Genomic DNA, 12627 nt, shown 5'->3' on the forward strand with positions numbered 1-12627 from the left:
GGAAGTAGCAGTGTGCATGTGTGGGATCCTGACCTGAACTAAAGCAGCAGGAATCATCTGTAAATCATGAAGCACGTGTTCCTGACCGGCGTTCCCGGTAAAAAAAAAAAAAATGCAACATAAACTTACAGAGTAAACGCAGAAGTCATGCATGTTGTTCTGCCTTCACTTTTTACATAACTTTCAATAGCGGTTGCCATGGAAATGTACCAGAGACATGTCCATACCAATATCCAGCGACTACTAAATTGTCCCTAACAATACTTTTGATTTTAAAAACAAATTGATGTGCATGTAACCATTATTGTTGTAATTTCGCCTCATTTGAAACTGGTCATAGGCTACCACTGATATTAAACTTTACCTCAAAAGTTATACATGCAAGAAAACTGCATGCTCTTAAGCATACACATTTAATACATGTGAACATATAAGGTAGCTGATTTGTTTAAAACATACGTTAGACAGCTGAATGATAACGTTTATCCTCTAACTTTGTTGTTTTGCTGTTTTGCGTTCATCTGCTTCTCCTATGCTCTGTTTACATTGACTATCATTCTATAGAGGCGAATACATTCAGATGCAACTATAATTTCTCAAATATTTATTAAAATATATATTGATAAACTGAGCATTCACTTCAGTGGTATGAGATGACTGGATGCTTTCAACTTATTTCCTATTGAATTGTAACCAACTGAATTCCAGTGCTAAAATGATTTAAATACAGTCAATTAAGCTACAAACTTGATCATAATGCACCATATTTTCATCTAATATGTATTTTGTTGTGTAGCTCATCATATTAATAAAATGTTTAGTTAGCTGTAAACCGGTTACCTCACCTGAATTTGTTCGTAGATTTGTGTTGGATGTTGTCTTTGGAATGAAAATATGGATATTTTATTTTGTAAACATTATACTTTTCCGCTTATTTCATAAAACTAGCGAGCTAAGCCAGTAGTAATACTGACAGCGTGGTGTAAACATGGCTGAAGACGCGAAAAGAGGAACAGACAAACCGATTCAATTGAGTGAGTCATTTAAGCTGGAACCGCACTGATTGATTCAAACTCCTAATTTCAACCGTTCAAGCGATTCCTTAGGAGAAAAAAAGATCAAAGGAGCCATTCATTTTTGAATTTCAACATCACTTTTTATGAGTGAAATGGAGCTTTTTGAAACTCAGAATCATTGCGTCGAAAAAACGATTCACTGTTTCGAAGCACAATCGGATCGCGAATCATTTGATTCAGATCTTCGGAGCGCGGATCGCGTATCATTGTATTAAAATCTCAGTAGCGGGTTCATGAATCTTTTGATTCAGATTGGATCTTTGGAGGGGGTTCGCGAATCATTTCGCAAATTGAATTATTCGCGATATCTGCTCCGAAGTCCCATTCTGAAATGATGGTTTGGGAATCATTATTCAGATCGTTACTACACTACTGAGCGCGGATCTCGAATCATTTGATTTAGATTGAAACTTTGGAGTGGGTTCGCAAATCATTTTATCTAGATCGCAAATTTGCTCCGAAGATCTCAATAATTTTATTCAGATCTTCGGAGCGCGGATCACAAATCATTTTATTAAAGATCTTCCGAGTGGGGTCGTGACTCCTTTGATTCAGATCAGAACTTTGGAGCAGGGATCTGCTCTCCAAAAGTCCCAATCTGAAATGAAGGTTGGCGAAACAATATTAACATCGGAAATTCGAAATGCGGCTTGTGAATCATGTGATTCAGATCGGGATTTCGGTATGTTTTTTTTTTTTTTTTAATTACACACAGAAAAAGACAAGAATATAGATATAAACAAATGTAGCCAGGATAAACTACAACAAAGTACATCTTTAAAATCACTTTAGGAAGACACAGAGAATGAACAAAGTGTGAAGTCACTTACAAAATAAACTTGGAATTATATTTCAATTAGATGATGAGTGACTTTCCTGGAAAGAAAAAAAAAACAAAAAAACTACTTTGTGCCTCTTAGGAAACAAAAATAAAGCCTTCCTTTCAACGTTATTTTTCAAACCCCTGTGATATTCACATCGGAAATTCGAAACGCAGCTCGCGAATCATTTGATTCAGATCGGGATTTCGGCACAGGTGTCGCGAGTCATTTCGCGAATTGAATGATTTACGATCCGCAATCTGCTCTCCAAAGTCCTGATCTGAAATGATGGTTCGAGAATCAGTATTCACATCGAAAATTCGAAACGCAGCTCGCGAATCATTTGATTCAGATCGGGATTTCGGCACAGGTGTCGCGAATTGAATGATTCACGGTCTGTGCTCCAAAGTCCTGATCTGGAATGATGGTTCGAGAATCAATATTCACATCGGAAATGCAGCTCGCGAATCATTTGATTCAGAACGGGATTTCGGTACAGGTGTTGCGAATCATTTCGTAAATTGAATGATTCGCGATCTGCTCTCCAAAGTCCCGATCTGAAATGTTGGTTCGCGAATCAATATTCACATCGGAAATTCGAAATGCAGCTCGCGAATCATTTGATTCAGATCGGGATTTCGGTACAGGTGTCGCGAATTGAATGATTCACGGTCTGTGCTCCAAAGTCCTGATCTGAAATGTTGGTTCGCGAATCAATATTCACATCGGAAATTCGAAATGCAGCTCGCGAATCATTTGATTCAGAACGGGATTTCGGCACAGGTGTCGCGAGTCATTTCGCGAATTGAATGATTTATGATCCGCAATCTGCTCTCCAAAGTCCTGATCTGAAATGATGGTTCGAGAATCAGTATTCACATCGAAAATTCGAAACGCAGCTCGCGAATCATTTGATTCAGATCTGGATTTCGGTACAGGTGTCGCGAATTGAATGATTCACGGTCTGTGCTCCAAAGTCCTGATCTGAAATGATGGTGCGTGAATCAATATTCACATCGGAAATGCAGCTCGCGAATCATTTGATTCAGAACGGGATTTCGGTACAGGTGTCGCGAATCATTTCGTAAATTAAATGATTCGCGATCTGCTCTCCAAAGTCCCGATCTGAAATGATGGTTCGGGAATCAATATTCACATCGGAAATTCGAAATGCAGCTCGCGAATCATTTGATTCAGATCTGGATTTCGGTACAGGTGTCGCGAATTGAATGATTCACGGTCTGTGCTCCAAAGTCCTGATCTGAAATGATGGTGCGTGAATTATTATTCAGATCGAGATTACGGAGCGCGAATTAATCGATTTAAAGCAGGTTGGCAAATCTTTTGAGTCAGATCTGAACTTCGGAATGCGAATCACAAATCATTTGATCTAGGATCGGGACTTCAGGAGTGCGTATCGTCAATCGTTTTTTCTGATTTCTTTTTTTATTATTAAAACATCAAATTATTAAGGAAGTACAATTATAAAAACAAAAAGAAAGAGTTAAAGATCCAGCACGTAAAATAATGACACGCCAAATAGGTAATGATACCTGTAAATGTAACGTTACTGGCTCCAGAATCCAATTAGCTGAATACAACACAGTCTGTCCATCCTGTATAGAATAAGAGAGAAAAAAAAACACGGAGCACACTCCGTGCTTATACCCATTCTGTGAGTATCAGAAAAAGTCATCTGCTCTCCAAAGTCCTGATCTGAAATGGTGGTTCGCGAATCAATATTCACATCGGAAATTCGAAACACAGCTTGCGAATCATTTGATTCAGATCGAGATTTCGGCACAGGTGTCGCGAGTCATTTCGCAAATTGAATGATTTACGATTCGCAATCTGCTCTCCAAAGTCCTGATCTGAAATGATGGTTCGAGAATCAATATTCACATCGAAAATTTGAAATGCAGCTCGCGAATCATTTGATTCAGATTGGGATTTCGGCACAGGTGTCGCGAATCATTTCGTAAATTGAATGATTCGCGATCTGCACTCCAAAGTCCCGATCTGATATGATGGTTCGCGAATCAATATTCACATCGGAAATTCGAAATGCAGCTTGCGAATCATTTGATTCAGATTGGGATTTCGGTACAGGTGTCGCGAATTGAATGATTCACGGTCTGTGCTCCAAAGTCCTGATCTGAAATGTTGGTTCGAGAATCAGTATTCACGTCGGAAATTCAAAACGCAGCTCGCGAATCATTTGATTCAGATCGGGATTTCAGCACAGGTGTCGCGAGTCATTTCGCGAATTGAATGATTTACGATTCGAAAATCTGCTCTCCAAAGTCCTGATCTGAAATGATGGTTCGAGAATCAATATTCACATCGAAAATTCGAAACGAAGCTGGCATATCATTTGATTCAGATCGGGATTTCGGCACAGGTGTCGCGAATCATTTGGTAAATTTAATGATTCACGATCTGCTCTCCAAAGTCCCGATCTGAAATGATGGTTCGCGAATCAATATTCACATCGGAAATTCGAAATGCAGCTCGCGAATCATTTGATTCAGATCTGGATTTCGGTACAGGTGTCGCGAATTGAATGATTCACGGTATGTGCTCCAAAGTCCTGATCTGAAATGATGGTTCGCGAATCAATATTCACATCGGAAATTCGAAATGCAGCTCCCGAATCATTTGATTCAGATCTGGATTTCGGTACTGGTGTCGCGAATTGAATGATTCACGGTATGTGCTCCAAAGTCCTGATCTGAAATGATGGTTCGCGAATCAATATTCACATCGGAAATGCAGCTCGCGAATCATTTGATTCAGAACGGGATTTCGGTACAGGTGTCGCAAATCATTTTGTAAATTGAATGATTCGCGATCTGCTCTCCAAAGTCCCGATCTGAAATGTTGGTACGCGAATCAATATTCACATCGGAAATTCGAAATGCAGCTCGCGAATCATTTGATTCAGATCGGGATTTCGGTACAGGTGTCGCGAATTGAATGATTCACGATATGTGCTCCAAAGTCCCTTTTGAAATGATGGTTCGTGAATTATTATTCAGATCGGGATTACGGAGCGCGAATTAATCGATTTAAAGCAGGTTGGCAAATCTTTTGAGTCAGATCTGAACTTTGGAATGCGAATCACAAATCATTTGATCTAGATCGGGACTTCAGGAGTGCGTATCGTCAATCGTTTTTTCTGATTTCTTTTTTTATTATTAAAACATCAAACTATTAAGGAAGTACAATTATAAAAACAAAAAGAAAGAAAGAATACACAAATACAAATCCCAAATTAACCGTGGTTTTATTATAAGTGTAGTAACTTTTCTTTTGGTTTTTTGTATAATCACATTTTTACTATAAATACCATGGTTAAACTATGGTTAGTGTAGCAAAACCATGGTTAATTTGTGCTTACCATTGTTAAACTTTAGTAGCCATGTTTTTTTCCACCTTAAGAGGACAAATAAGATGAATGTAAAGATACTGTATAGATCACTGCTTTAGGATTAACAGAATTTTGGGTAGTTTCCATGTACTTGTCTTGAAAAAAAGAATTGTGACATATAAACTCAAAATTGGCAAGAAGAAATTAAATCAAATTTAGATAAGTCGCAGTTACCTTTTTTATTTTTTTATCCTGTGGCAGAACTTTCCCAAACTTTACAACACTTAAGGTGACATAAGATGGCAAAGTACACTAAAACCAGTGTTGTTTTCGTGAACGATGACGATGACGAAATCATTTCGTTGACGCCACTTTTTTTTCAAGACGATAACGAGACGATGACGAGATAAAAATGGCTCGTTGATGACTAAAACATGACGAGACGTGTGTGAGTTTTCGTTGACGAGACGAGAATAGACGAAAATGTTAGTGGGTGGTCCGTCAGACGTTTAAAATGCATGACATTTCCGCTTATTGTGCATGCCAATTAAAACTTAAAAAGTATCTGACGCTATGGCAAGCCGTTTTAGCATTAAATACTCTTTGCTATACTAGTATGGCAAGCCGTTTTAGCATTCCATCGTTTTTTGTCTTTTATGTTCTAAAACATTCCTTCATTATTGTAATTATTGGTGAAAATAGTCGATCCTGAAGCTCACATTGTGTTGAACTATAGATCTGCTATTTTCAGTACTTATAAGTGACACTACCCAACAGCAAAATACTTACTGACCTACATTAATTTGTTAAAAGACTACTTTTTTCCCTTTTTTTGACTAAAACTAGACTAAAACCTTTTTGACTTTTCGTCGACAAAAATTGGACTAAAACTATCACATATAGAAGTGACTAAAATTTGACTAAAACTAAGAAGCATTTTAGTCCAAAAGACTAAAGGTGCGTTCACACCGGACGCGAATGAAGCGGCAAGCGCGAGTGATTTACATGTTAAGTCAATGCAAAGACGCGAATAGCCATCCTGCGGCGCGAAATGCGCGAATGAGGCGGCGCGAAACGCGCGGCGCGCATTAAACGTTTCAAGCGATTGCCGCGCGAGTTCAAAAATCTGAATTTTGGCGAAAATCCGCGCCGCGTTAACCAATCAGGAGCTTGCTCTAGTAGTGACGGAGGCAGAAATCCGAAGCAACAATGGCGGACAAAATCACCGTTGCTGTCTGTGGTTACTCGGAGCTGTACGATACATCTTTGGACTTTTGTAGAAACAGGAATAAAAGGGATCTTGCTAGGAAGAAAGTGAGTGAAGAGGTCAGACAATCTGGTAAGTTTTAAAAAACGCTCTTTACTCAATTTGACCTACATATACATACATATTGAGACTACAAGCTGGCAAATTGAGCTCATTCACCTATTTTACAACTACTTTCCCGCTGAGGAGTGGCAGAAGGCCTCCCTTGACGCGAATTCGCATCTGTTGTGAAGAAAATGTCACGCGCGAATGACGCAAATTTTACCGCGCGAATGGCGCGAGTAAACTCAAATGTTCAAGCGTTCAACTACGCGCGAATAGCGCGTTTTTTCCGCGCAAGTCGCGTCCGGTGTGAACGCACCATCAGACTAAGACTAAATCTAAGATGGTTGTCAAAAACAACACTGCCTAAAACACAGTGTTTTTGTCTATCAGGTGTGGGTAAGACCACTCTGGTGAAGAAGGTGTGTGATGCCGTTGTCTCGGCCGGGGTCTCTGTCAGTGGTTTCTACACAGAGGAGGTCCGAGAGCAGGGCAGGAGAGTGGGCTTTGATGTGGTCTCGCTCACAGGGGACAGAGGACGGCTGTCCAGAGTCAGGTATCGTCTCTGTTTGTCTCTCCATCAATCAGCCGCTGCTCTTATGTACTGCTGTTGTCTCCACAAATGCACTAACTCACTCTTCGGTCTTTGATCCAGCGCTCAATCCGCCGCAGGTGGACGCGAATGCAGGGTCGGTCAGTACGTGGTCGATCTCCAGTCATTTGAGAGTCTTGCGCTCCCTCTTTTCAGAGATGTATGTATGGGGGGGAAGGATTTTTTTGTTATTTTATTTCATTTCTTTTTACTTATTTTATTTGAATGTTTTGCCATTTGCATTTTTTTTTTATGTCTATAGCTTTATTTTTTATTGATTTTAATTTTAGTTTTTTTTTGATAGTACAGCAAGTTGACAAAATGGTTGATAAAAACATCAAAAATGCATGCTATTACTAATGCCGATATAAACTGATGTAGGATTTACTTTAAAACAGAATTAGTATAGTTAACTAAAATTAACTATCAACTAATTATGTTTGTATGTCAAAATATTAAAACTAAAACCTTAAACATTTTTGTTACCTGAAATAAAATAAACATTATCTGGAATAAAATAAAATCTAATAATGCAACTCTTTTTATAGTTTCAACTTAATTTTATATTTTTTAGTTTACCTTAATAACCCAACTATTTTTTAAGTTTTTGTTATCTTTTATAGATATTTTTCATTATTAGTTTTTTAATGTACATGTTTTTTTAATTAATTTCTATTTTAGTTTTAGTTTTGTTTGTACATTAAAATGAAAAATAAAACGTTAACTGCAATACTGATTTCAACCTAACTATGTTTCTTAATTTATTATAATTTAATAACAACTAAAACAGAAATAAAAATTAATACAAAAAGAATTATTTAAAATATTTCATATTTTAAAATACGAGAATAAAAAAACTGTTAGAAGTATTTAAAAAAAAGACTACTAAAAATGACAAAACACAACATTACTAAAACTTTAAAATTAAAACAACAAAAATATAACAAGTTAATTCCAAAATATGATTAAAAGCTGTAATAGTATCTTAATGGTACTAAAATAACACTTCTTTAAAACTGTTTTCACTCAGAAATTCTCTAAATGACAAGACATTGAATTAAACATGACATTTTGAAGTACAAAGACTGAAATAGTATAATAAATAACAAGATAAACTACAGGGAAAGTCTCTGGCCTGAGTCTAAAAAAAAAAAAGATTTTAGCAGAATCTTATGCTAATTAATTTTTTGTGGCTTTCAAGCTTCAAAAAAATACAAAAAGCATGATAAAGATAATCTAAACGTTGTTGTGAAACCACAATAGCTTTATGTGAGGAAATTTAACGCAACATCGACTGGAAATGCTGCATGACAGGAACATTTTGCAACTCTTCAGTTCAGTTTATGAGTCAGTCTCTTTCAGGTTCTGAACTTTCATATCTTTACCACTATGCTACAATCATAAGCAGACACATATTTTATCTCTCTGTGACCCACAGACTGACACTTTGAGAGTGTCTGCTGCCAGAGCCTTCATCTTCTTCATCTGTGATAGTTAGCGTAGGACGTGCTGTGCGCGAAAACTTTGAGTGCACTTCACTCTTATTTTATCATTGAGATATGATCATAGATTTATTAGTATTTTGAATTTGGTTTTATTTAAAAATTTCCCATTTAATTTTAGTAATTTTGTCATTTTTGTTTTTGTTAGTTTTATACATTTTTTGTTTTCATTTATATTTTTTGTTTTTAGTTTGGTTGAGTAAGTGCATTTAAAAATAACTATATGAAAATAAAAAATGTTACCTGGCAACTAGCTGTAATATATATATATATATATATATATATATATATATATATATATTAGTGGTGGGCATAGATTAATTTTTTTAATCTAGATTAATCTAGATTAAATCTTGAAATTAATCTAGATTAATCTAGATTAAAATGGCTAATTTGAATTCTTCTGAAAGCATTCAGAATATGTGTGCTACCCAAATAATGACTAAAAGTAAGTCTTTGAGAACGGGTTTCTCAAGCCAGGTGGCGCATTAGACCAGGCGCTCATCTCCTGTTTCCAAAATGCATTGCAAACTGCTTGACAATTGCATTTAAAACACAATTAACTATACAAACTTGTGTAACCAAGTACTTCTGCGCAGAAGGCTGTACGACGTGCGCGTTCCAGTAAAATATACAGGCGCGCGGGCAGGCACGTGCACACATAGACATCAAAGGGGGCTTGAGCACCTGCCCTTTTTATTCCTGGAGAAAAAGTGCCCTTTTTTCTGGGGTGCTTTTTTTTTTTTTGAAAGATAATATATATTCCTGTTTACGCACAGCTTCCTTGTCAAATAAATATATTTATTGAAGAATAGTATATCTAAATATCAGGTCAGGAGTTCTGAAGCGCCCATTCCCCCACCCCATGCGCAGCGGCGCACATCATATACACACACACCTGCAGGCAGCAGCAGCCCCTCCCAGCAGTGTTTTTCTTTTAAATTTCTTTTTAAATTTAAGTTACATTTTATCTCATTTCATTAACAAAATAAATGTCTTTAATTTAAGAAATTCATGTCACATGTTCTCTTGCAGCAGCTGATTCGTTGTATACCCACGAGTCACGACTGCTTTAATTTATATGCAGATTTAACATGCGCAACGCACCGGAAAATATAGATCAGTATTTTAATATAATGTGTAATGATAGGCATTTTCATTATATTTTACAAAATATTTTCATTACCTATATGATGTAAGGTTAGACGTAATCTCGTTGAGGGCACACAGACTCGACATTGTTGTGGTAATCTTTGCGTAATCTTTTCCTTTTGGCACACAAGCATCATTACTGTCACCTGCAGGACAAACTGTGTATTGCACCCGATGCTCGGTTGTGGTAAAAAGAATTCCAGAAACGATTCCAGATTTAGGGGGGCCAGTGGAGTGGCCAAGTGTGCTGACGCAGGGGCACTGGCCCCCGCCTAGAACCGCCACTGCTCCGCACAGCGGTCTTTTATCAAGAAATAACAGACCGCATTCTACATTGGAATTCAACCAAGCCATCATGTAATAAAATAATTTTTATTAGGATTTTATTAAGTTAATAAAGTTAAACTAGTAGCATAGAAAATGTTTTCAAAACATGCACATTGTGGAATGGTTTCCTTTGCTGCTCTATAAACCTAGTGACTGGAGACCATGGTTTCTGTGTGAACTGATTATTTTGTAGACATCTTTTGAAAATTAAACAATCGCATGAGTTTGAGGAAGATAAAATAAACTTATTATAATAAAATTATTTTTTTTTAAAGGAAGTCAGTGTTGTGTTAATATAAATAAATATATATATATACTTTTTTGTTAAAAATAAAAAATAAAAATACGTAATTATGAGAAGTGCCCCTTATTTCACTTGAGCCCCTGCCCCTCAAAATGTCTGTGCACGTCCCTGCGCGCGGGTATGGATAGCCTATCTGCGTGCATCTTCCAGTAAACTGCGTTGCTTTTAGAAGCGTCAATTCAGTTGTTGCATATAGTATAATGTCTTTATTTCGGGATTATCAAAGTAAATTATAACTCAAACTTGAGATTTTACTGGGGCACAGCAGATTTTCACTGGGGCACGTGCCCCAGTAAAAAGGGTCTAGCAAAGCACGCACCTGCCCTGAAGCGGCTTCATAACTGCATCCATGTCTGCGCGTCTCATTTGATGTGGTAATTTAACAGAAGTTGAAGACTCGTTCTCGCCCCCTACATTGCAATTCAACTAGATATACGTCATCCGCGCTAAAATATCAAAGTGAAAGTCATCATATCTTGCGTAGTTTAGACCCAGCTCCCAACCCAACTTTGAGAATAGATTAACGGCGATATTTTTTTTATCGCGCGATATGAGTCTCACGTTAACGCAGCACGTTAACGCCGATAACGGCCCACCACTAATATATATATATATATATATATATATATATATATATATATATATATATATATATATATATATATATTTATTTTTCAATAATAATTATTATTATAATTTTTTTTTACTTAAACAGAATATGTCTGTATATGAATTTTTTAATTTAGTTAGTTTTAAATAGTTTGTTCTGGTTATGTTAGTATGTTATTATCAAATAATATAAGTTTTTTATTATTATTAACAAACTAAAACATAACAGAAGCATATAAGGTTTAATTTTGTTATATATACACACTACCAGTGAAAAGTTTGGACACACTTCCCCATTCTCTTTTTGACTGGTAGTGTATATTATTTCTGTATTTATTTATTTTCAGTTATTAACAAACTAAACATATACCAGAACCACACAAGGTTCAAGTTTTTAAAAATACATATTTTGTTTAATATCAGTAAAATTTTATTTTATTTGATTTAAATAACAGAGATGTTTTGACATTTTTATTTTTTATTATAAACAAACAACATATACCAAAACTATTACTACTACTATATATATATATTTTTTTTTTTTCCCCTGCTAATGTTTATTTTATTAAAAGTTATGAAGATGTTTTGTCATTAATATTATTTTTTATTATTGTCTGTATATTTTTATTCATTCTTTGTTCATTTGTTTCATTTTTGTTTTGTTTTATATTTTTATTTTATTTTTTATTAATTAATTTAGTTTTAAATAGTTTGTTTTAATTATGTTAGTCTATCAAGTAATCAAATAATAGAAGTTTAAGTTGTTTATTATTATTATTATTAGCAAACATAAACATCTCAGAACCACACAAGGTTTAGGTTTGTTCTGTTATTTCAGTTTTTTATTTATTTATTTATTTTTATTTTATTAACAAACTAAACATATACCAGGCAGACATTTTGTTTAATTTCAGGTATTTCTATTTAATTTCAATTTAATTTTAAGTAATAGAGATGTTTTGCCATATATATATATATATATATATATATATATATATATATATATATACACACACACACACACACACACACACACACACACACAATTCTTTTTCCATCCATTTATTAATTAATTGTTTTGTCATTGTTTTGTCTCTTTTTTTAAATGCCTATATATTTATATTAATTTTTTGTTTATTTGTTTTGCTATTGTTTTATAGTTGTGTTAGTACATCAAGTTAAATTTAATTAAAATAAGAAATGTTTTACTGGCAAGCATGTGAAATAAGATAAGTTTAAGTTCCTTTTGTTGTTGTTGTTAAATGGATTTTTACTTATTAACAACAAAAACATATCAGAACCAAGCAGGGTTTAGGTTTTTTGTAATCTATTTTATTTCCAAATTTATAAGGACTTTTATTTGAAGTAACAGATGTTACCCTGATGCAATACTGGATAAATGATCAACACCAAGAAACTATATAACATAAAGCAATAGTTCTGGTATGTCTGTCATGATGCATATTAAAGCACCAAACTTGAATCTGAATTGCCACAGAGGTCACGATCAGTGTTCATTGTAAGAAAGAAAATCATAGGGGTTTGGAACAACATGAGGGTTATTA

The 12627-nt window shown here is 35.2% G+C and overlaps 1 protein-coding gene across 1 annotated transcript in view; it reads left to right on the forward strand.

Moving 5' to 3' along the window:
* The window catches only part of ntpcr (nucleoside-triphosphatase, cancer-related), a 15507-nt gene continuing 2880 nt past the window's right edge, over nucleotides 1-12627 (forward strand). The window contains exons 1-3 of the mRNA XM_073834817.1: nucleotides 1-97; nucleotides 6970-7132; nucleotides 7232-7328. Of these exons, the coding sequence (XP_073690918.1) occupies nucleotides 67-97; nucleotides 6970-7132; nucleotides 7232-7328 (291 nt within the window). The 5' untranslated portion in view covers nucleotides 1-66. The remainder of the gene's footprint in view (nucleotides 98-6969; nucleotides 7133-7231; nucleotides 7329-12627) is intronic.

The sequence above is a fragment of the Garra rufa genome, chromosome 2, assembly GCF_049309525.1.
Source record: "Garra rufa chromosome 2, GarRuf1.0, whole genome shotgun sequence".
NCBI lineage: Eukaryota > Metazoa > Chordata > Actinopteri > Cypriniformes > Cyprinidae > Garra > Garra rufa.